We start from the raw sequence: 24706 nt of genomic DNA, 5'->3' as shown, positions 1-24706 counted from the left end.
CTCACTGTATGACTTCAGCATGGTTCACACACCATTTATCTACCTTCTTGAGCTGTTCAGAGGTAAAGCGCTATACATTTTGGATGATATGTTTATTTTCATAAGACTTGCTTTGAAACTTGAATGAGTAAGGAAGGCTTGACTTTACCATCACTAATATTTATTGAGCACTTTTTGAATGTTTGATGCCTCAGTGGACAGATAGCTAGAAAATGTTTTCCTCGTTAAGAAGTTCAGTCATAATAATCACATTACCTGCTAGCGATAGGTAATATCAATTCTCTGAGATTTAAAAGAAGTTTATCATCATTTAGGACAGTGCATTACAGCAACCTAATCATAAACACATTTTATTGTTTTAAATAAGTTTTTATTGCTCTCTTTTGGAAATAAAAATTCAGTTTTTTAATATAGGAAGAATCTGCGGAATGGCGGCAGTTTCAGGCTGATCTTCAGACTGCGGTGGTCATTGCCAACGACATTAAGTCTGAAGCCCAAGAGGAGATCGGTGACCTGAAGCGCCGGTTACATGAGGCTCAGGAAAAAAATGAGAAGCTCACAAAAGAACTGGAAGAAATCAAGTCCCGCAAGTATGTTTTGAGAACCCAGTTGTGTCCGTATGTTTCAGCACATCCCAGTTCTGTGGTGCGGTGCTGTGGAGAGAACTTGGGGTTTGACACTGGGATGACTGAGCGTGGAGCTAGTAGAAGTTACGCAGCTTTCCTGGCCTCATTTTAGGACACCTGTGGCATAGTGCAGTCTACAGGGATCTTTCAGAATTGCCAGTGTCCATAATCACATCTCTGGAGGAGGTCAGAGGGTTTTGTGTGGTTTGGTTTTTTTTAAATTATATTTTATTGATTTCAGAGAGGAAAGGAGAGGGAGAAAGATAGAAACATCAGTGATGAGAGAGAATCATGGATCAGCTGCCTCCTGCACATCCCACACTGGGATCTGAGCCCGCAAAGTGGGCATATGCCCTGACCGGGAATCGAACCAGTGACCTATTGGTTCATGGGTTGACGCTCAACCACTGAGCCACGCTAGCAGACAGCAACTAACTTTTAAGTAATTACCACTTGTTGCATTTTGGTGTACCATCAAGGAAGAATAGCCACAGCTAGCTAAAAAAACACACTGATTTTAATATCGTTAAAATTTCCTTTCCTTTTCCAATTACATATCTTTGCAAAGCTTACTTATTTTTCACGTCGCAATAGAGTGAATGTATAAGAAATGAGAACCTAGCAGTATTTTGTTGAGCCAGACATTAAAGAGGTATGCAAAAATATTAAAACACTACTGTTCTTACTAATATGTTTTTAGTTTTTGAAAATATAGTCAAAAGAAGAGCCATATGAGAAATTTTCCTAAGGGCTGGCTTAATTTTTGCTCACCTAGAAACTTGCTTGCTAGTTACATGACATGTACAAACTCGGCAACTGAAATTTCATCCCAGATGAAAACTTCTGTGTAGCTCAGAGAATTACAGCCGGCCAGAAGCGAAGTGCAATTGATTTTTAGATGACTCACAACCGTCCCCAAGCATCCAGGGGACTCATGTTACTAATATGGCCTCAGTCTTTTTTTTTTTTTCCCCTTTGTAGAAATTCTATTTGGAGACTGCAGCAGTTTTTAAATTTTTATTTTAAAAGTGTGTGCTTTGATTTCATTTCTTTGTATTTCCGTGTCTATGCATAGCATGTTGAACAGCCAAGTCTGGATGACCTGGACGTGCTGGGAGTTCCCAGACTCCCCCGCAGGCCCAGGCCTTCCCAGCAGCCCAGAACCGTGAGGCCCCCAGCTCTGAGTCAGACTTTCGGCCGTCCGCCTCCCGTTTTATTGCTAATTGATTACTAAGGTCCTCACCTTACACTCACTCAGATGAAAATGGAACTGATGGTTACTTAACGTACTTAGGAGAACCTGATATAAAGATTTTCATATCATTTCCTGGAATTTACCAAGCAAATGAGAAGATTAAACCAAGTAATTTACTCTGCTCAACTGATAGTGTTTTTTTATTTTAAACTGATACTTTTTAATGCTCTTCAGTTGGGGGGGCGGGGAGTTTGTATTACCTAGTATATATGTAAAAAAAATGCCCTGATTTCAATATTGTTTTCAGGCAAGAGGAGGAGCGAGGCCGGGTGTATAACTACATGAATGCTGTTGAGAGAGACTTGGCGGCCTTGAGGCAGGGGATGGGGCTGAGTAGAAGATCCTCGACTTCCTCGGAGCCGACCCCCACGGTAAAAACCCTCATCAAGTCCTTCGACAGCGCGTCTCAAGGTAAGTTCTTGCCCGTGTGCGGGCAGTCAGTCATGTCCTTACCACGTGCTCTCCGGTCCGGGTCGGTGCTCTTTATTGCCTTACGCTCTGAGTCTCGTCAGATTTCACAGAGAATCACTGAGTCCCACTAAAGGGTGTTTTTTAACAGGAGGTCTGGGGAAGCTTCAGCTTCAGGGATCTTGGTCTGAGACCCGTGCCTGGCCCCCTGCAGAGCTGTGTCTTCACACAGGCCTGTGACTCTGAGCGCCTTCTCTGTGCCTCAGAGCTGCCTCAGGACTTCAGCCCTTGCCCTTCCTCTTCCCTCTTTCAGACCTGTGTCCTCAAACGCCGACTGGGCACTGGCATGGAGGTGGTTCCTAGACTTCTCGTGTCCAACACCAAATCTTGGCCCTCAGCTTCTGTGTGCAGCGGAGGTGGCATCAGCCTGGACAGCCTCCTGGGGAGCGGGGAGACCAGTCACACAAGCTTCCACTTACCGTGAGGCATTTCTCATGCACCCCTCTGTTTGTTTTCCTAGTACCAAACCCTAATGCAGCCGCAATTCCTCGAACCCCGCTGAGCCCAAGTCCTATGAAAACGCCGCCTGCGGCCGCTGTCTCCCCCATGCAGGTCAGTGCCTGTGCTCAGAGGCCCGGGTCTCAGCACCTGACAGCTAGTCCTTCCTCTTCAGAATCACTCGCACTCGTGTCCAGTGGGGGGAGGGGAGCAGCTGACCACTGCGTGCGGGATGTAGTGGGATTTCCCCCTAAAAGGCTGGTGAATAGATAGAATTGAAATAAATTATGGAAATGTCAGTTGGATGAATCTGAAAATCCTGATAGTGATAGGGAGCAACCATTGGACACTTACTGTATGTGCAACACTGTTCCAGATGCTTGGTAGTCACTCATTTAATCCTCACAGCAACTCTGTGGGGTATTAGGGACTGTTCTTACCCCTACTTTTCACCTGTGGAAACTGAGGCCCAGAAGGCAACTTGCTGAGGGTCAGACGATGAAGAAGTGGCAGAGCTGGGATTTGAACCTGGGCAGTGTGGCTTCAGCGGCCCTGCTTTAACGCTGTACTAAGTCACTTCTCTAGGCTGAACATGGAGTTGGCATCCTCAGCCTCTGCTGCACAGCAGATCATTTCAGAACTCGGTGCTTAAAGCAGCAGCCTGGCTGTTGTTCACGTTTCTCTGGGTGGCCACGCAGTTCTTTGCGTGCTTTGCCTGGGCTCACTCCAGCAGCTGCACCAGCTAGACCAGGGGTGGGCAAACTTTTTGACTCGAGGGCCACAATGGGTTCTTAAACTAGACCGGAGGGCCGGAACAAAAGCATGGATGGAGTGTTTGTGTGAACTAATATAAATTCAAAGTAAACATCATTACATAAAGGGGTACGGTATATTTTTTCAATAGTTATTCATTTCAAACGGGCCGGATCCGGCCCGCGGGCCGTAGTTTGCCCACGGCTGAGCTAGAGGGTGGGCGGGGCCTGGCTCAGCAGGGCTGGCTGGGCTCCTCTCTCCATGGGTCTCTTCTCTGTCTTTCTCTCTCTCTGGCATATAATGTGACCAATAACCACTTAAAACAGAAGGATCCCAATGCCCAGTTTCCCTCAAAGATACCGTCTTGTAAATCTATCGTGTAATGCCACAACCAAGACACTGACGTGGGTATATGTAGACACAATGTTTCCATCACACAAGGACCCCTCCTACGACCCTTTACAGTTACACCTGACCCCACATCACTGACCCCTGGAGCCACTGGTAATCTGTGTGTAATCTCACTAAGAGAGTTAGTTGCAGCCTTACATAGTTTGGAAGGGATTATGCAAATTCATCACTATTTACTCTCTGCAGTTTCCTTTGTGAGTCCCAGCTCTAGACTCAACCTAACGTTAACCATGTTTGTCTTATGATTTCAGAGACATTCCATAAGTGGACCAATTTCTACATCCAAACCCCTGGCAGCCCTGTCAGATAAGAGACCAAACTATGGGGAAATCCCCGTTCAAGGTACATCCTATGTTGCAGTATTTCACTCTTGTTGTTATCTTTGTAATTCTGACCCTTTTTGGCTAAAGTGTTATTTTCTTTGTTCTTGACATGACTGAAGCCAGGCTGGTACGCATCTTTATCAGAAGTTTACTGATAATATGTCTTAATTACAAATGGGAGGTTAGTTATTAACGAGGGCATCTTGGAAGACAGCTCTGTCATAGCGTCATGATCAGTGATAGAGAGTGGCTGTTGCTGGGCACTATGTTTTCATGGTTTTTCGTGATGTTTGGATTGTTATCCCCATTTCACAGATACTAAAAATGAGGCTTCACAAAGCGTCTTCATGCAGGTTAGCGTAGTTACTGAGCAGTGGACCCGGGCCGTCTACTCCACTGTGCCCGCTGCTGTTCATAGGAGAAAGGGGGACTGACGATGACGCCCAGCTGCTCTTCTCTGCGCTGTGAAGGTTGTGCCCGTGTTCACACAGCTCTTCTCGCAGAGCCAGCCCAGGACCAGGTCTCCTCCCTCTTGAAGTCAGGGCTCCTCCTCTTACCCATACTGCATTTTAAAAATATATTTTTATGGATTTCAGAGAGGAAAGGAGAGGGGGAGAGAGAGAGAGAGAAACATCAATGATGAGGGAGTCAATGATTGGCTGCCTCCTGCACGCCCCCCACTGGGGATCGAGCCCGCAACCCGGGCCTGTGCCTTTGACCAGAATTGAACCTGGGACCCTTTAGTCCGCAGGCCAGGCTCTACCCACTGAGCAAAATTGGCCAGGGCACTTGTAGTGATTTTTTAAATGTCCAGCTTCTGCTCTAAACTCCAAGTTCCATGAGCGCAAGTTTCCTGCCTCCTATTTTCCTGTCTCTGACCGTTGTGCCAACCCCAGTGCCTGCCAAGCAGTGGACACCCAAATGATCCTCTTTAATGAGTGGACTGAGTAAGCTCCATGTGGCAGCAGGCTCTTACTGTAAAGTGTAATCGCTCCTGCCTGCACACGCACCTGTAATGCACGAATCTGACTCCCTGAGGAGGGATAAACCGACAGTTGACAGGAGATGGAGCCGGCCCGCCTTCTGCAGGAGTAGAGGGACATGGTTCTGACTGTAGCAAGTGCCTCTGAGCACTCACTCGCATGCTTCTCCGTGAAAACGCTCCCGGACGTGGCAGCAGACCGCTGTGCCCGTGGAAGGCCACCACTCGTGACTGTGAAAGGAATGGCCCGTTGAGGCTACAGAGCCAGGAAACGAGTCCTGTGGAGCGCGTTTCCAGTAGTGTCTGTGGAATTGAGGCAGACACGGGTCCTTAGACATGCAGTGAGAAAAGACAGCCAGGCATGGGGAAATGGCTCGGCCGCACGCTCCGTGAGCTCCGTTTCCGGCGTGTGCCTGCAGTGTGCGTGGGAAGGAGGAAGACACACGGCACCTGGGGAAGGAACACTGTCCCTGTGGGCACGACAAGGACCGGGCTCAGCTGACGCACTAGCTTTGCTTCGTGGTCTCTAGCCTTCATTTTCGCTTTCTTCATTTGCTGTGCTTGGGGAGATTAAGATTTTAGGGAAAGCAGTTTTGTAACTGTGACATGGAAAATGTAATTAAAGGAAAAAGGTTGCTTTGTGTTTCCCACTGCTTCCGTGTGCTGCTGACTCTGTCTTGTCTGTCAGATTTGGTGCATAACAGCGCTCTTCCTGTGAGGAGGATGCCAGCTGCCCTCAGGGCTCAGACTCCCAGGGTGCTGCCTGTAGGCCTTTTGCATAGGTGATGTGTGTCCATGATAAGGAGGGTGTGACTACTCCAGGCTGTGTAAGTCCTGTCTTCACTAAGAAAGTCCGTTCCCGGCGGTGTGGCTCAGTGGGTGAGCATCGACCTAGGAACCAGGAGGTCACAGCTCGACTCCCGGTCAGGGCACCTGCCTGGGTTGTGGGCTCCATCCCCGGTGTGGGGTGTGCAGGAGGCAGCCGGTCCATGATACTCTCTCACCATTGGTGTTTCTCTCTCTCTCCCTCTCCCTTCCTCTCTGAAATCAATAAAAATATATATTTTTAAAAACGAAGTTCATCCTTTCCCTCCAGGTAGTTTGTCATTTCAGCCAGATGTGCCTCATGCTGAGAAAATAAATGTTAAGAGAAAAGATGTGCTGTCCTTGAAAGATAACATCATATGCACTATGTTTGACGGCATGATATTAGGAGAGGGAGTGTCTGTTAAGTTGTCAATTCTTACAAAGAGGTTTTGAGTGACCTTTTCTTGTGGTAAATCGTACCGTTTCCCTTTTTAAAGGAATGTTTGCTGTAGGGCTTTGCTGGTCACTGAGACTATAGTCTTCATGAAGGTGGTGTTTTCCCTCTTCCTAGTCACACGTCCTAACCCACCCCGACCAGGCGGAACACATCTCGTCCGCCCGTGTGCTTGTGGGCCTGGCCTGGCCACAGCCTGGTGGGGCGTGTAGCCCTCGGGAGGGGGTGTGCTGGTCTGTGTTTGGGGGCTCCCACTCCGGGGCAGGTCCTGAGAAGACCTGCAGGACAAAGCAGCCAAGCTCAGGAGGGTGGGGACAGCTTGCGCGGGGCTCCAGGGGCTCCAGAAACGCCCTGCACAGTGTGTCCAGCGAGCAGGGGAGGAGCAGAGCAAGGCAAGGCCGCAACCAGCTCGCCTGCCGCATCTGATCGTGGCCCTCCCCGGGTGTTCAGAAGTGCCCGCTGCTTCCTTGTTGCCCTCAGACTGACGTCCACACGCCAGGCCCTGGCGGCTCCCCCAGCCAGCCTCATCCTCCCTTCACGCCCCTTTCCTGCTGCCCTGTCTGCTTTCCAGGTGCCCCCTGGTTAGCCAGGCGGGACTTCATTCTTCAGCTGGCAAGTCCTCCTGCCCTCGCTCCGCGTGTTGTCTGGCTGAAATGCTGTGACCCGCTCCTCTTCCCTCGGTGCAGCCCAGCCCCGTGTCCTGCCAGTGCGCTGAGGCCTCCCCTGCACCCTGAGGTCAGGACGGCTCCTCCCTCTGTGTGTGAGAGCCGTTCTAGTGTTCTGGCCAGTTCCCTCCTGACTTGTCTGCTTGTGGATGAATGGCTTTCTCACCAACTGATGGTGGGCACAAGGCCAGGCTTTGGTGTAGTTTGTACTGTTTTAGACCCAGAGGCCATAGGGGATCTTTGAATGTTGAATTGCATCAGAGAGGGAAGTGGCAGTTGGTGATTTCGAAGCATTTTCATCTGTCCGATGTGTCATCCCTAGAATAAAGCCCTGAATGAAATGCGTTCCCACGTGCCTTGTCTGCGGAAGTGGCTTTGTAGGGGGAATCGTGGACGCGCCCTGGGTGGGGAGAGAAGGGGGAGAGGCGTAACTCACCTTCCTGCCACCTTGGTTACTTGGGCGTCCGGTGTCAGTGTCTTTATTGTGACCTCCCGCTTTGTGCAGAGCACCTCCTACGGACATCTTCCACCAGCCGGCCCGCGTCCCTGCCCAGAGTGCCTGCCATGGAAAGCGCCAAGACCATCTCCGGTAAGCACTTCTGTTTGAAACGTCCTTTAGAGAGACTCTTCCGGAAGTCTTAGCGATGGCGCTGAATGCTTTCTCCTTAGACTTAGTGAACTTTCCTCGCCTTTTTAGCTCCTGGGTTGATTATTTTTCCTCCGAATCTCCTCTGTCGTAGCTCTCAGATTCTATAGAAATCATATGGACCTGATTCACACACACACACACACACCCCGCAACTAAACCAAATGGTTCCGTTCATTTAAAAAGTATTTATGAGCCCATTTGCTCAGTGGTTAGAGCGTCAGCCCCTCACTGAGGGTTATGGGTTTGATCTGACATTAGAAGAAAAGACAATAATAATTATAAAATCGTGTCAGAATATGTAAGTGCAGTATTACTCTAATAAGATCCTGTAATAGGAGAAAGCATTGGACATTGCTTTTCAAAGGCAGTGTTAGATTCTGCTTGTGGTTATCCTGAAATTGTCGAGAACATTTTAACCAGGAAAAGGGAGGCGGTTTCCCTGACCCGGGGGACTGTTGCTGTATAGCATTCCTCAGCCAGCCCCGCGGGACACGGTGGATGGGCCCCTCATCGCCAGTGTCTGAGGTCAGAGAATGTGTCTGCTTTGTGAGCACCTGCTGGTACTCAGCGCATTCTCGCTAAAAAGCCGCTTGAATGTGGCTCTTCTATCAGCGGCTGAAGTGGTACTTCCAACAGTTCCCAGAACTTTCTATCATTCTAACGAGATACCCTGTCTTACTATGCCCGACTTTCAAAGTAGGACTTTCCTGATTACTTTTATTTTTCAGTCGCTGACTTGACACCTTTTGATTTTCTGTCTCGTTGATTTATGGTTTTTAAAACATGGTCTGACCCAGAATGAAGTGTTTCTCTTTTCTGTCCTTTTCACAGTGTTTTTGGGTAATTTCAGGAGGATCATGTTGGTTTTCTTGGGGAATAAGTAGTTGTCAAGTACTGCGTTTATTAGCCTTTGGTTTTTAGTGGCATCTGTGATTACACCAACGTTCCCAGAGTACTTACTGTGCCCCGGGTGAGAACTGAGGGTCACAGGGCGGGTAAGACACACTGCGTACCCCCAGGGCATAGGAGGGTTAATGCATAGCTCAACTATTGTACATTTTTTATAGCTTTTTAATGAAAGGGGAAATTCTTTCAACTTATCAGTAAGATAAGGAAAATTGTACTTTTTCCGCCTGTACAGTAATTTCTGCTCTTGGAACCTGTTGGAGAAAATGTCTCAAGAACTCCATTTAAGATGTTTTTGCTCTAAAATGATTAATGTCTATTTTCAGTGTCTCGACGAAGTAGTGAAGAGATGAAGCGAGACATCTCCGCCCCCGAGGGAGCGTCGCCAGCCTCTCTCATGGCCATGGGCACCACGTCCCCACAGCTCTCCCTCTCCTCGTCCCCCACGGCGTCCGTGACCCCCACCACCCGCAGCCGGATCAGGTAGAGAGCAGCTCAGCTGATGCGTTTCATCCCTCTCCTGGCCCTTTGAGAGGAAATGATCAAGTTATAAAGTAATGCACTCAGGCACAGATTTCTTTCTCTGAGTGTTAGGAAGTATTTTCTGATCTCTTCTGTGCTCAGAATTGGGTAAAATGGTCTAGAAATGAAAAGCAAAACGTGCCCTAGCTGGTTTAGCTCAGTGGATAGAGCATCGGCCTGGGAACTGAAGGGTTTCAGGTTCGATTCCAGTGAGGGACACATCCCAGGTTGCGGGCTCGATCCCCAGTAGGGGGTGTGCAGTGGACTTTGAATGCACAGGAAGTCATAGTCGTCAGTGAGGACTTGCCGCGGTCTTAATGTCTCCGCGTCTCATCATTGATGTTTCTATGTCTGTCTCCCTCTGCCTTCCTCTCTGAAATTAATAAAAATATATTAATTAAAAAAAAAAAAAAAGTAAAACCGTTTCTTTCCCAAGCAGCTGGTTTTTCTGTTTTGGAGTTTGTAATTAGAGAATGGTTGAACACAAGTTAGTATTGTGAAATTCAAATACTAGGGTGCGGGTGGAGGTTAGGGAGACTAGAAAAGTGGAATTTGAGTGGTGGGGAGGGAGGACAGGCTTTATTGTCAAAGCCAGCCACTCGAGTGAGTGTACAAAAAGATGAAGAAGGGAGGTGGTGTGGCACACGGAAGGGGGCACAGGGAAGCAGAGAGCGGACAGGGTGGGCTGTGGGGCCCTGTGAGCACCGACAGGTGAAATGAAAGGAATGAGAACGTGTCTTGCCTTGGGTGCCTTAGCGTGTGGAGTTACCCTGTGCAAGAACCAGACCAGCGCGGGTCTCTCCTGCTCGCTGGGTTTCTGCTTTATGATGATGCTCAGCTAAAAGGTGTTTCAACCTGGGTTTCTCATTTTCACGTCTCAGGGAAGAAAGGAAGGACCCCCTCTCAGCACTGGCGAGAGAGTACGGAGGCTCGAAGAGGAACGCCCTGCTGAAGTGGTGCCAGAAGAAGACCGAGGGCTACCAGGTAACCCCGCGGCTTTCTGTCCCCGGGAGCAGGTCCCGGAGCACGTGCTGGGGTGTCGCAGCTCGGGGCGCGTCTCCCATGAGACATGCCGAGTCCCGTCCTGAATTCAGGGGGGTCCTTACGTCCGGTCCTTCCTGCCAGCGCAGCCAGGCCTTGCAGCGCCCCATCAGCTGTGACAGGGCCTCTCAGTCCTGGTGAGTGCTGTGGTTGAGTTCGCATCTGGACTGAGTAAAAATTAATTCAGTTAATGTTTAATGATGATGTTTGAAGTCTTCTGGCTCAGTTGCTTTTCATAGAATTTCCCCTCCCGCTTGGTTGTCTTTGTGCCCGAACCACTTCGCATCCGGACTGTCTTCACAGCCTGCCCTCTCCTCCCTGTTGGGGTCTGTCTGTCTCTCCATCCCCCTTTCCGATATTTTAAGTGATGTTCGAGGTGGTGTTTGGAGAGGAAGTCCTCGTCTACACACAATGGGAACCTCTCAACTGTACCCACTAGGCTGCTGAGGAGTGTAGTGTAGACGCCAGTGTCCGCACAACATGCTTTCAGTCACAGAGCCTCTTCTCGCCTGCAGCCAGAGCTCCCAATTGCTGCTTCGTATTTGGGTGCAACCACAGAGAAATACAAGAGGAGAGGGCCTCTCAGCTCTGTGTAGTCCTGGTCTCATCACATCAGCCCTCATCTCACCCAAATGACATAAGGGAACGGGCGATAGCATTTTCTGACAGTGTTTGTGCAGAAGAGGGAGGGAGTGATGGAGGAGCAGACAGACCTGCCAGAGTAAGTCCCTTTGGACAGTTGTAATGGCTTCAGGCCGTGTCTTCGGTCCATTGAGGAGTGAAGAGCTACGTGAATTGCAGTGGACTTTGAATGCACAGGAAGTCATAGTCGTCAGTGAGGACTTGCCGCGGTCTCAATGTCTCCGCGTCCATTCGCTGGAAAAGAGACGAGTGGTGCTGGCAAGGCTGTGGGGCCATCGGGACCCTGGGCACGGCCGTGGCTGCAGAACAGTGTGGCGGGCACTGAAAAGCAGACGCGGGATTGCTGTGTGACCCAGCAGCTCCGCTCTGCTGTGTGTCTACCTGCCCAGCCGTCGAGGGGATTAGATAATTAAGTACACAAGTTGATTAAGGTACTCAAGCACTAAGTCAATGATTTAACTAGTCTTGGTTCCTTCCTACTTGAATGCTCGGAGTCTGTGATTTTAAGGTAAATGCTGTTAGGTTTAAAAAATACACATAAGTCATTTACTTAAAAACGTCAATAAATCATTTTTTTTCCTTTACTGGGTACATGCTTTGCAGGAGGAAATACAGTGTGAAACAGAGCAGTTAGCATATATAAAGGGGGACGTTTTCGTACACTAGACAGCCTTATGCTACAAGCCCACCCCTCCCCTTCATTGCGTCTATGATCGCTTCTGTAATGACGTGGGGGTGGTTTTTTTGTTTGTCTGGGTTTTGTTTCCTGTGAGACAGATACGTGTTCTAGCTGTTTAAACGTGGACAGGAGCTGGTTCTTTCATTGAAGGGCTGTGAGTTAAAATGGGGTGTTCTAAATGCATAACCTTTTTAAATGAAGGGTCTATCTGATCTTACTTGGTCGAGCGCTGGAGGAGAAGTGCCAGAGCCCTGTGCTCATCGGGCGGTGAATGGGGGCCCGCGTGCCCACCCCCGGAGCGAGCAGCTTGGAGCCAGCCTGTGGGCTCTGACTGCCCGGCCGGGAAGGGGCCGCTGTGACACTGCTGCGCGCTAGGCAGGGGCTGCTACGTGACGGTTAGCACGGGCTGTTCTCTCAGCCCACAGGCATCATCGGGGCCGGGCCACGCATGCTTTCTGTCTCGGAGCTGTCTAATCGACGGAGATAGATTCCCTAATACCCGATCGTCCCCTTTACTCTCCTCAGAGTCACCCTGAAATAATTGCACTAATCACTGTAATTTCATTAACCGCCCATTACAAAACAAGCCCTGTGAGTTGGCCTTTTATCTAACAAATACATTTTTCTCTTAAATTGTGCCCTGCCACTTACAGCTCAGTGCTGCTTTAGACACAAGACGCTCCTGTCAGGCCCGCGTCCTGGCTCACTGTCAGGTTCACAGATGTGGGCGACCCCCACCAGGATCGGTGACTCCCTCAAGGCTTTCTCACAAGTGCACGCGTCGCCTAACAGCCTGCAGTCTGTCGCTCTAAGCGTTAGGCCTTCCCTTTATTTTAAAATCAGTACCTCAGTTTACACACCATTCTGTTTTAAAATTGAACGTCAATTTAAATATGCAATTAACTCTAATGATTGCACTTTTAGGGAAAAGGGGCAGCCCACTTCCCTGCTCCATCGCCTTTGTAAGTTCTGCTTCCCACAGGCAGCTACTTGCAGTTCTTTTAGCCGCTTCGTCAGGGATTGATAATACGAGATCGTTCATGCAAGAGAAACTCGGTAACAGAAGAAAACAGTGTATACTCTCAGTAAACTTTTTTTGTTCTAAATTTCATATTTAACAACTTCTCTTATAGCCTTTAAACGTTAATTTAAGAGAGCTTTACTTTTAGAGGAAAAGTATCATTGTTTTCTGATAAAACGCCAGACCTAGAAATGGATTAGTTAATACAAAGGACAATAAAAGCACTTAATCTAGTACAAAATAGTTTTAATAAATGAATAGACGTTTTTAGTACCATCTGAGGTAATTTAATCTCAAATAGGCATTAAGAATATACAGTTTGATTGAGAGATTTACTCATCAGTGCTTGGGCTGAGAAAAAAGATTTAGTATTTCTTTTCTTTTCCTTTTTTTTTTGTTAATCCTCACCCGGGGATATTTTTCTGTTGATTTTTTTAGAGAGTGGAAGGGAGGGGGAGAGACAGAGAGAGAGAAACATCAATGTGAGATCGATTGGTTGCCTCCCGCATGCGCCCCATCAGGGGCCAGGGATTGAGCCTGCAACTGAGGTACGTGCCCTTGACCAGAATCGAACCCCTGGCCCTTGGGCTAACGTTTTACCCACTGGGCCGAAGTGGCCATTGCAAGATTGTGTATTTCTTTATGGAGACGAGTGGGATCAGAATCACAGTTTACTTACGGTTTTTCTGACTGACTTTGGTAAAGTATAGCAAATGTGTTCTAGTGTAGGTTCATTTTCTTCCTCTTTTGTGCTGTCATTGTTACCTATATTAGTTTGTTTGTGTTATAAGCCCCATCGTCCTGTGTTATAATTACGGCTTCATACAGTGTTGTTTTTAATGAAAAGAAAGGCGAAGAGCGTAGCCTCAACAAGAGGCCGCAGACTCCCCCTGTTCCTACAGGAATCGGGCATCGCAGTTCATTTGCCTCTCGGTGGTTTCCGGAGCCCTGACATGGTTTTGGGGGGACAGTTTTGCCCAGTTACATATTTGATTTTTAGGGAGCAGATCCGTTGACCTGTGCTCCGGCACAGGGCTCTATTTTTACATTTTCTGACCCTCTTTCTCTAAGCGACAACAAAGGAGCACTGGTCCTTCCGTCTCCCAGAGTTGTGTGTCCCTGTGGACTGAAGAGTCAGGAGAGTGAGAACCAATGGGCAGATAAAAATAGGTCGGTCCTTCCTTCCCAGCTTCCTTTGAAACAGCCGAGTGTCTGTGGACAAGCAGGAGAAAAGGAAGGTCTCTGGATGAGTTGTGTGAACTGAGCATGTGCACTGGCCGGTGTCTGCCGGGTAACCAGGCCCGTTCTGCACCCACACCCCCTCGGCGGCGCTCATTCCAGCATCTCAGCGCTTCTGGGCTGAGTGAGCTCTGTATCGGGGAGCTGTCCCCACAGGAGGAGATTGGCCCCCCAAAGCTCGGGTTTCTGTGACTCCTCTTGGCCACTCTGTGCTGGGGGGACGGACCGGAGAAGCATCCTTGGCACACATGGCCCCTCCCCCCTGGTCTGTCCAACACGGGACTGTTCCCGTTTTCCAGGGATTGGGATTCCTTCTATCGCTCCCTCTCCTCCCGGCGTGTAAAGCGTCTTCAGTCCCCCTCGGGAAAGCAGGAGAGGGTGCCCCTTCCCCCAGGCCTTCTCTTTCCCCCCTGCCCTCGCATCCTCTCTTTGTGATTCCAGTTAGAGCGGGGAGAGGGAAGGGTGGAACGGAAAGGCGAGGAAAAGTGGGAGTTCTGCCAGCAGACAGCAGCGAACAGAAAGCGTTCGGGCTCCTGATGGTCACAGCAAGGATCGGGGTTAGCTCCCTCCTACAGCCGGACTCTTAGGTCACAGGAACGGCTTCCCAGCGCTAAAAAAATCTCTTAAAGCTGCAAGCAGCAGATAAGGGTTTTGATCTGAATCAAGTCAAGGCTGAACGTCTAATTTTTTTAAATCTTACATTGTCACTTTGCATGGAAAGTCAGTTCCATACAGAAAGACCTTATTGTTTGTAAATACCACTGGATCCCAGGACTTAAAAATACTCGGACAAAGGGAGCGAGCGTGGCCAGATAGAGCCCACCCGTCCCTGACGTGGCCTCGGGTGCTCGCACGTCGTCTTCCATGAGGCCATGACACTGCTGCGGGCTGTCCGTCTCCGTCCTGGCGACAGGACGTCTCCATCCAGAGCCTGCCGCGGGGCAGGAAGGTCACAGGCCACAGGCCCCGGGAGCAGAGAGCCCGCCTCGGCTCTCCGCGGCCGAGGCCCCTGGTGTGCACAGTGGAGGTTAGACGACCGCCTCCCAGTCACGGGTGGGGGGGGGGGGGCTGCTTCCTGTTCCAGGGGGTTCCTTTCGATGCCGGACGGAGCAGCTGGGAAGCAAGGTTCCCAGATCACAGTGTACGTCTGTGTTCTGCTGCAGCAGGATGTGACAGCGACTGTTAGCCTCTATTTCCAGAACGTCAGGGCCGCCGTTCTTAAATGCCAGTTGGCCGTAAACAGTGCAAGTTCTGGATTGTGTGTGCCCACATACACGCGGGTTGTTTTCATTGACCCACACAATTCAAACCTGCGTTGTTCGAGGGTCGCCTGGTGGTTGGGAATCCGAGTGTGTGGAGGAGCAACTTAGTTATACATGGATTTCGACTGTGCAGGCGGCCAAGGCCACCTTGCGTTGTTCCCGGGTCAGCTGTGATTGCTTAGTCCATTACCGTGAATTAATTTGTTCAGTGTCTTAGTGTGTGGTCGGAGTCCCCACTCATCAAATCCACCCCACCCCCACCCCCGGCGACACCTATCAGATTTTCCTATAGCAGGTGAAAGAGTGGAGGAATTACATATAACACCAGTTCTTTTTTTGTTTTTGTTTTTTAATGTTTTTATTAATTTCAGAGAGGAAGGGAAAGGGAGAGAGAGAGAGACAGAAATGCCAATGAGAGATTCATGGATCAGCTGCCTCCTGCATGCCCCCTACTGGGGATGGAGCCTGAAACCCGGACATGTGTCCTGACCAGGAATTGAACTGTGACCTCCTGGTCCCTGGGTCCACACTCCGCCACTGAGCCACACCAGCCAGGCTAGCAGCAGTTCTCACATCCTGGTTTTTACTTTCTCATGGTGCCCATCTTTCAGAGCTACGTCCAGGCCCCAGCATTCGGAAAGATACTCAGAAATTGGGTCCTCTGGCCGCGCGCAGAGGCGTGGACTAGACACAGCCATGCAGTCTGCGTCAGGATGCGATGTGTCTGGATTGTAGCCATAGTTTCATGGGTAGATACATCTTCCCCAGTGCATTGAGTTGTACACTTTACACAGAATTCATTTTGTACATAAATTATATCTCAGTAAAATGTTGTTTTTTCTAAAGTGGCCTCTTGCCTGAGGTCAGACAGGTGGGTCGCAGCGCCCGGCTCCGGGCTCCCCTAAGCCACCCCGTCTCCCCACAGTGTCGCAGACTCGGAAGGGAGTTTCAGTTTTTATTGTGAATAATGCCAAGGAAGAGAGACATCAGATAAGCAACATTTTTAAGTTCTTAATGTTTTTGCTAAAAGTAGAACCTTAGGTGATCTTTGTTGCGTCGTCTTTACTGTGTATCATCCCAAGTAGCGTGAGAAATGCTTCTGCCTCCTGTGCTTCACCCACTCGGGACGGACGGGATGTGACAGAATGTGAGTCTGCAGAGGAGGCGGAACCTGCCAGGCTAATTGCATCGCGTGCCTGAGGCTCTGGCTTCCAGAAATGAGTTTAGCCTGAGGTCAGTCAGGAACTTTAGGGTGACCTCTCTGCAGGTTATTTGTAAAGATGCCGTATTGCTGTCTCGATCTATAATTACGGGAAGGGTGATTAACCACCAGATGATGGAGGGAGGAGGAGCTCTACAGTTAACCCTCGAACAACACAGATGGGAACTGTGGGCTCCCCCATACGCGGGTTTGTTTCAGTGTGTGCAGCGGGCTGCCTGGGCACTGATCTAGGCCGTTTTGTACAGGGGACTTGGCACCCGTGGGTCTGGTTCCCTCGGGGACCCTGGGGCCAATCCCTCACTGGGCTGCCCTCGGGGCGGACGAGCTCTTCAAGACTCACCTGTAGTTCCTTTTACAAATGGGCTCGCAGATTCGGGAGGAAGAAGCGGACTGGCTACCAGCCGCTGTGTAACAAGCCCCGCCTCCAGCGTGGATGCCGTTCAATGATGGCACTGACGTAACTCATCAACCCGGGATTGAGGGGCTCGTGGGGACAGCTCAGGGCTCCTCCACTCAGGTCATGTGAGGCCCTGGAGGGTGAGTCCCATTTTGGACGCCACCCTCACATGTTTGGTGGGTGATGTGGCTGTTGGTGAGACTTTCACTGGCCGTGACCGGAAACCCACATGTGGCCGCTCCGTATGGCCTGGACTTCCTCCCGGGTGTCCCGAGAGAGCCGGCCCAGCGCCGCCTGCCTCTTTTGACCAGCCTGGGCGTCACACATGCTGGTTGTCCAGGCAGCCACAGGCCTCAGTTCCCAGGCAGGGAGAGGCGCCTCTCTGGGTGGGCACAGCCAGCTGCCACGGTTATGGCCATTTTAAAAACTCACTCTGCCACGGAGGCTCTGTCCCTTCTGTACGTGCGGGGAGAAGCTCATCATGTGACACCAACTTGGCAGAAGCTTAGAATGATTTTTTAAAAACATGGCCTCCCGGATGAGAAGGAACCGGTGCTCAGTGGCCTCTGGTAAGGCTCTCCCTGCGCCCGCAGGACGGGTCTCCCTCTGCATCCTCTGGTGCCCTGCGCCCAGGGCCTGAGCCTCGCCTTTCAGAGCCACCAGGGTGTCCTCCAGCAGTGGGACTTCCCATCGGCCCCTTGGCCTGCCTGGCCCGCACCGGCTCTGTCGTGGCTTCACTCTGTTGTACATTCCGTTGCAAACTCTGAAACACGAGTAAGTACAAAGCTTAGAAGCGGAGGGAGCCTGTATGCACCTAATGTGGCTGTGGCCCTGGGCTTTTACGGATGTCTCTTCGTAACGCACACTCTCTTCTTCAGGCATCGAAACTGGTGACATTTTTAATTTCAATTTTTTTTCTTGCTCTAAATCAATCGTGAGCTCTAACACTTAGCTGTGCACAGAGAGGTCATGAACTACACGGAGGGACATAATTGCAGTCTAGAGCATGGCCCTTGCCCTCAAGGGACTTCAGAATTATTTTTGAAACAATATTTCTAGGCCTTTTAAAGTTATACCTTGCTCTGGGCATAATTTAACTGTCTTCACGTCTCATATTTACAGTGATAAGCATTCCTTACTGTGCTCTGTGGAACCCAGTTTTGAGGGGCCTTTCTGTTTCTCTCAGCTGTCGCCGTATCCCTCCTGCTGGCCCGGAATCCCCTCTCTAGCTGCATTCTAATGTGTTTTATACCAAGAGGCCAACAAAAAGGGCTTGTAACACCGTGTATGTAAAATAAAGCCAGAGAAAGGAAGTCTGGGGTCGGGAGAACGTGCCCCACACGGCCCCGTGGGCAGTGCCTCGCGTCCTCCCACGGCGGCCAGGCTGTCCTTGGTGCGAAGAAGGGGGTGAGCCTTCCCCCGTTGGCTGCGCTGCAGGAAACGCCAGCTGAGCCTGGAGTGGGGGCTCTGGAGAGAAGCACAGGACAGTGGGTGGCTGCAGGTGCGTTCCCTCTTTTAGGTGTTTTGCCGTTTTTCCTCTGCCAAGATGTCCCTTGTCGGTGTGGAAACCAATCCACCGGCCTGTTAAGAGACACTCGGGTTCCGGCTGGAGCAGTCAGACCCGTCCGTCTCACGTTGAGCGCGGTCACTTCCTCCCCGACGCGGCCGCCTCCGTGCAGGCTGCCTGTGCCTCACCCTCCTTTCCCCACGGTGAGGTCTGCCCAGTGCCTGGTTCTCTCCCGGGTTTGCCCGTGCTCAGGATCACGAGCGACCCCCAGGCTGGGCCGGTGCCGTCCAGCCCCCTGGAGTCCTTCGCTCGGGGTCCTGCCTTGGCTGCAGCTCAGGCCATCGGGGCCTAAAGAAAAGGATGCCTGTCGGTTGGGGCAGCCTCCCCAGAGTAGAGCCAAGCGCATGTCACCTGGAAAAGGTTTGTGGGGGATTCTGATGCTCAGTGAGGATGGAGGGTCCTCACTGGAACCTCCCCCCCTCCCCCATCATAATGGTCCCCATGGCACCCCCGCGCCCCAGGGACACAAGACGCGGGACTCTGTATTCGGGGCTGGTGGTCACCCTGGGCTGGCGCCCTGGCTTCCTCCCTCCCTCCCTCTTTAACACTCGGACCTCTGGGGGCCCCCGGACACATGCCACCTCCCCTTCCCTGACCTGGAGCAGCGCTTGGCTCAACGTCAAAAGGAGAAGTCCCCAGGAGACACCTCCGATCTGCAGCCAGAGTGGGTCTGCCATTGACAGCACGCGGCCTGGCACCACGCAGCGTCTGCCACCACCCCAGGGCCTCCTGGGCCGTCTGTGTTAGCATCACTCCTGGGGATGGGACCCCGTCTCCAGATGAGCTTTCCCTCTTAGACACTGTGTCCAGCACCGCCCACCCAGCAGAGCACCCCTACCTGCCTCACTCCCACTCACACACCTCCACACCCTGCCCCGTCGGCTGAGCAGCTGAGGCCTGTGGGCCGGGTTGGATTGTAACTCTGGCCTCCTGCAGGGATCTGTGAGCCCCAGTGCGTGTCATCCCAGGGGCCAGTCGTGGGAAGGCCCTGCTCTGCCCGTGCCGGGCTGTGGGCAGGCACAGGGAAATGGCGCTGCGCGTGCTAACAGATGAGTCATGGCTCTGGCTGCTCGCCCGATGCCCATGAAAGTGGCGTTTCCTTAAATAGGGCAGGACTTCATAACTATTTAAAGAACATGTGGTATTTGGGGATTTTATGGCCCTTAACTAAACTTGAGACAAATTAAGACATTTTAAGAAGTTTTATGACGGGTGCGTGTGTAGATCTGTGTAATTTCTTGGCGCTCACTCCCCGCGCCTCCACTCGCAGTGCGTATACAGGCACCGGAGGGGCCACCTGAAGGCCACCGGCGGGACGGCGGCAGATCTGAAGGGACAGGAGCGGGCGGGTCTGTCCCAGCTCGAGAAGCAGCAAGTGGGCAACGCCCAGCCAGGTCGCTCTGCAGAGGGCGTGCGGTGCCGCGGCTTCACCAGCCTCCGCTGCGATGCGCGTGGAAAGGGCAGCAGATGTCCCTGTGACCCCGGCCGCGCCGCCTGCCCTGGCAGGTCACTCGGTGACACTTCCAGGAGGAAAGACGTGCGCCTTCGGGGGAAACGGGGCGGAGTGCCCCGCTCCTGTGCGGAAAGCTTTTTGAACTTTTGTTCTGGCGCCTGTCATCCCCCTTTGTTGTGTCCCCGGGTCAGACATAGACTTACCGTGCGCGGCAGAAAGCCCTGCAGGGACCGGAACCAAGGCAAGCCCTGCATTCCCTAACGAGGAGCTTTCGCTGTGACGGCTGTGTCTCTAGCTCTAGTTTAACAAGCAAATTGTTTCCCCCGAGAGCTGGGCACCATGGCCTGTGAAGGGTGAACGGTAGCAGCCTTCCCTGGGGGCACGGTCCCCTCGCACGGCCAGCTTTTGGCTTTAAGAATCATTGACTTAAAGGGGCCGCTGGCTGCCCAGAGCTGTGGGTTCAGGAGCGAGAGCACGTGGGGTGGAGGCGGCCCCGTGGCCCGCCCCTCGCTGACCTGCAGAGCACCAGCCGCCCTCTGCCTGGGGAGACGCAGTGCTTTCCTCGGCCCGAAAATGCCGCTTTTGAGGATAGAAATCCGTCCAACCTGTAAATACACACGGCGGGGAAAGGCCCTGGGACAGCCATAGCCAGGACAGGCCGTGTGACTTCATGATGTGGTGGCTTTTACAAGGCGGTGAGTGCTCTTCGCTCACCGTGATGAATGGCGACCGAATGCTAACTGCATTGAGGGCACTTTGCAAGTCTTGTCCTCTCGCAGCACGAATGCTGCTGACCACGTGAGCTCTCCACCTTCGGCTCCTGGCCCCTGCCTGGCCGCCCGAGTCCCCGGGAAGCTCGCTCTCCTCGGCGCGCCTCCACCTGTGCGATGCCGGGGGCTGGGTCTAGCCCTTCCTGCCCACGCGCTGTCCCTAGGTGACCTCACCTGGACACTGCTTCAGTCCCCCCACCCCTCCGAGTTCTGGGCCCTCAGGTCCGCACCACCGGGTGCCCCCCAGGGGGTGTCTCAGAGGCACCCCATTGATCGCGCTGCATCAGACGTGCAGGTCCCCCCCCCCCCCCGAGTTTTGTGCCGTCCCCATTCCCACGCACTCCTTCCTGCCAGCAGAAGCCACGTCGTCCTTGGCGCCACACGCGCTCTCCCTCCTGGTGTCCAGCCTGTCCCCAGGTCCCTCTGCTTCAGCCCTGAGACCTCCCTGCCCGCCTCATCGGGCCTCTGCGGCTGCCACCCAGCCCTCCTGGCATCCCGTGCCCTCAGCTCAGCCACATGCCCCCTAAAAGCCTCCTGAGGCCAGGTCCACGCCCGGCCCACCTGTCGGGCTCTGTCCTACCAGACGGCTCCTCAGGTAGCGAGGCCTGAGCGGAGCCGGGGCCAGGGGAGGACTCGTCGAGTGGGTGCACGCCCTCCCATGACCACCCGTCCCCGGGCCCCTGCCCACAGGTTCTGTTCCTCCTCTCCTCCCCGCCAGGGGGGCCTGCCGCTGCTTTCTCTGTGGGCCACGGGGGGGGGGTGGGAGGCCTGTCGCTGCTTTCTCTGTGGGCCACGGGGGGGGGGCCTGTCGCTGCTTTCTCTGTGGGCCACGTGGGGGGGGGCCCTGTCGCTGCTTTCTCTGTGGGCCACGTGGGGGGGGGCCTGTCGCTGCTTTCTCTGTGGGCCACGTGGGGGGGGGCCCTGTCGCTGCTTTCTCTGTGGGCCACGGGGGGGGGCCTGTCGCTGCTTTCTCTGTGGGCCACGTGGGGGGGGGCCCTGTCGCTGCTTTCTCTGTGGGCCACGGGGGGGGGGGCCTGTCGCTGCTTTCTCTGGGCCACGGGGGGGGGGCCCTGCCGCTGCTGCCGTTTGAGCCACTTTGCAGCAGGTGGTTGATACAGAGCAGGTTCCCACCCGTGCGTTCTGAATGAACACCAGCAGTTGGCAGGACTTTCTTCTCCTCGACAAGCAAACACCATCACCCCCCCAGGTGTGGACGCCTGTAGTTCCCTAGTGTTAACGGCTCAGCTTCTCCGTGGGCGGGTCTGTATGCCACTTCCAGGCCGAAGCCGCTCCCGGCAGCACTGGCACCTGGGCTGGGGCAGGCGGCGCAGAGGACGCCCGTGCTGGTGCCAGCTACACAGAAAGCAGCGAGGGAAGTGCCGCCCTTCCTCGCGCGGCCCTGCCGTGGGGTCCAGGCTGCAGCGGAGGGGAGGACGATGGCGAGGCGAGTGCAGGCCCCTCTGGCTCCATCACCAAGGAAACCAGTTAGGGCCCTGGGACCACTGCTCTGCGCTGGGCTGGGGCTCCCCGTGGGCGCAGCCATCCCGGGGGCCGGGGTGCAGGCAGGGGCCTCGCTGGGCACTGGCACCGCTTCGGGATGAGTGGTCAGCGAGCGGGCTCCTGTGGGACAGCCGCTCCTCTGGCTCCTAATGCAGGTTGTGCCTCCCGTGCACACACTTGTTTCTGTGAGCCCTGCCGCGTGTCAAGGGGGTGCGGTGGCTATGAAATGAGGGCCCCAGAGGGGAAACCAAGGCACGTTCAGCCGAGGACCGGCTTGTGTGCACATCTGTCTGTCGCATGGTGGTAGGAGTCCCATCTCAGCCGTAAGCACTGAGGGAGGCTTTCCCCACGTCCTCAGTGGCACCTCAGCTCCCAGGGCTGTGTCACTCCCCAGGGCCTCTTGGGACCGGGGGAGGGAGGGGTAGGGGAGGGGCGCTCAGTTCTCAGTCGGGCCTGGTGCTTGTGGGCCTGGTGTCTGCTGGGTGGGAGGCGGGTCTGGCCTCCCTGCAGCCTCCCGAGGCCGGGGTCCCCGGGCAGCCTGCCTGGGTGTGGGCTGAGCTGCTTGGGTTTGGAGCCTGGTTGTCAGGTTGAAGCCAGCCCCCTGCCCGGGAAGTCCGGGGGGAGCCGTGGTTTCCTCTTTCTCAAGTCGCTCCTCATGCTTTGCAAGTGGCAGCGCTGCTCCGACTGAGGGCTCCAGGCCGGGCGCGTCTGTCTGGAGGAAGCTGGGCCAGGCTGGGGTTTCCACAGCTGGGAGCTGGGCGCAGCGGTTTCCTCTCGTGCAGGAGCCGGGGCCGGGAGGCGCGGTGAGGCCAGGCACGTAGGCGGCTCTGCCAGAGACGCCTGCCCTTCAGGAGCTGGAGCAGGGCCCCGCGGCAGGAAGCGGGGATTTGTTTTCCTCCAGCAGCAAACGTGACCTCGGGGGCGAGGCTGGGAACTCAGCGTGTGCTGCCTGCCTGGCAGCGCGGGGCGCACTGAGAGCCCCTGGCCCCGTGGCCCTCACCGCTGCCTGCTGCCCTGGCTCTCTCGTGAGGGGCCAACGGGATGAGGAAAGCGGTCGGGCTGGGCACTTAGGCCGAGTGTCAGTCATCACCGGATCCGCTGTGCCACCCGGGCCTCTCGCCCAGCCTCCCAAGCGCCCCTGGGTGCGTGTGAGAATCACATGGCACACCCCTGTAGGGTGCTCGGGACATGGTTCCCATCCCTGTCCCCGCTGCTGCAGCCCAGCACCTTGGACAGGTCACTTCCCTGGACAGGTTCCCCCCTACTGGCTGCTTCCTGGGACTGAGATGGGGTGGAAGTGCAGGCTGGCTCGGACCCTCTCTTCCCAGTGCCCGCGAGGCTGCAGGGCTGTGGGACGTGCACCCAGGTTCCTCCAGGTGGGGAGGGCAGCTCCAATGTTTGCCACCGATGGCAGCGATCTGCGGGTGGGGGTTGGGGGCGTGGAGGAAAGGGCCAGGCACGGGCACAGCCAGGCCTTGGGCGTGGCCCAGCCCCGTGCTTGCTCCAGAGGCCATGTGGCGCCCAGACTCCTCCGCCTCCTCGGCATTCTCCTGAGAAGACCAGCGTGTTGCTCATGTGTTTCCCTCCTTCTCCGCAGAACATCGACATTACAAACTTCAGCAGCAGCTGGAACGACGGGCTGGCCTTCTGTGCCCTCCTGCACACGTACCTGCCAGCCCACATTCCGTACCAGGAGCTCAACGGCCAAGACAAGGTGAGGCAGAGCCCCCCATCGCTGGGCCACGCGCGGCTCTGGTGGCCGGCCCCTGCTCTTATTCTGGCCCTAGAGCATCAGTGCTGAGCCAGCCTCACCCTCCTCGGGCGGGCATTTGCGGGTAATGACTTCCCCGGCGGAGCCGCCCGCCCTTCCCGGGCGACATGTAAGATCAAGGGCTTCACGAGCACTGGCAGAGGGAGGTGCCCAAGGTGTGAGCAGCACCCACCGTCCCAGCCCGTCTCCGCCCCACCAGGCCCAGGATGGCTGAAGCAGAGCCCCGCGGACCAGGCAGTGGTCTGAGCGTCCCGTCAGGCAGCTGCTTGGGGACAGGTCAGGGGACAGCTCTCCTCCGGCCCCTGCGCACCCCACCTTCAGCCCCTCGTGCCCTTCAGACAGCCTTGAAGTTCCCACAGGGAGGAAATTCTCAACAGGGGCTTATCTCTGTTCAGCGTTTGGGGCTCCGGTGGCTGAGGGCTGATGGTTGGGAGTGACCTTTTCTGTAGTGAGAAGGCACACGTGCGTGGCCGGGCCTGTGAGGGGCGGTCAGCACCTTGCGGGCCCGGCGTCCAGCGGGGTCCTGAGGACTCGCCTGGATGTGCTTTGGTGGCACGTGGAGGCCGGCTGCCCCAGCGCACCCGGTGCAGACCCTCACACAGTCTCTTTTGCAGCGAAGGAACTTCACCCTGGCCTTCCAGGCGGCGGAGAGTGTCGGCATCAAGTCCACCCTGGTGAGCCCCCGCCCCCAGTCCCGCCGGGGCCCCTTTCTGTGAGGAAGCGCTCGTTCCTCGTGAAGGGAGATGCCTGTGGGCGCCGCGTCCCGGGCCCCTGGTAGAAAGGGAGCAGGCGTCCAGCCTCTGAGGGGTGATGGGCTTAGCCCAGAGGCCTCCGAGGCCTGCCCAGCCCGAGAGGTGCCAGGGAACTCTAACCAGGCCTTCCC

General features: G+C 54.1%; 1 protein-coding gene across 4 annotated transcripts in view; it reads left to right on the top strand.

Moving 5' to 3' along the window:
- Window positions 1-24706, top strand: part of SPECC1L (sperm antigen with calponin homology and coiled-coil domains 1 like) — a 55308-nt gene that overhangs the window by 28384 nt on the left and 2218 nt on the right. For 3 of the 4 annotated variants that reach the window (XM_036307405.1, XM_036307406.1, XM_036307407.1), the window contains 9 exons: window positions 415-590; window positions 2129-2292; window positions 2810-2901; window positions 4203-4293; window positions 7688-7771; window positions 9064-9220; window positions 10141-10243; window positions 23650-23766; window positions 24438-24497. In XM_036307405.1, the coding sequence (XP_036163298.1) occupies window positions 415-590; window positions 2129-2292; window positions 2810-2901; window positions 4203-4293; window positions 7688-7771; window positions 9064-9220; window positions 10141-10243; window positions 23650-23766; window positions 24438-24497 (1044 nt within the window). Of the gene's footprint in view, window positions 1-414; window positions 591-1815; window positions 1990-2128; window positions 2293-2809; window positions 2902-4202; window positions 4294-7687; window positions 7772-9063; window positions 9221-10140; window positions 10244-23649; window positions 23767-24437; window positions 24498-24706 lie in introns of those variants that run through there. The other variant, XM_036307408.1, reaches the window with a different exon arrangement.

Source organism: Myotis myotis, unplaced genomic scaffold (genome assembly GCF_014108235.1).
Source record: "Myotis myotis isolate mMyoMyo1 unplaced genomic scaffold, mMyoMyo1.p scaffold_m19_p_47, whole genome shotgun sequence".
NCBI lineage: Eukaryota > Metazoa > Chordata > Mammalia > Chiroptera > Vespertilionidae > Myotis > Myotis myotis.
The sequence above is the reverse complement of the archived record's forward strand: the minus strand, read 5'-3'. Positions and strand labels throughout refer to the sequence as shown.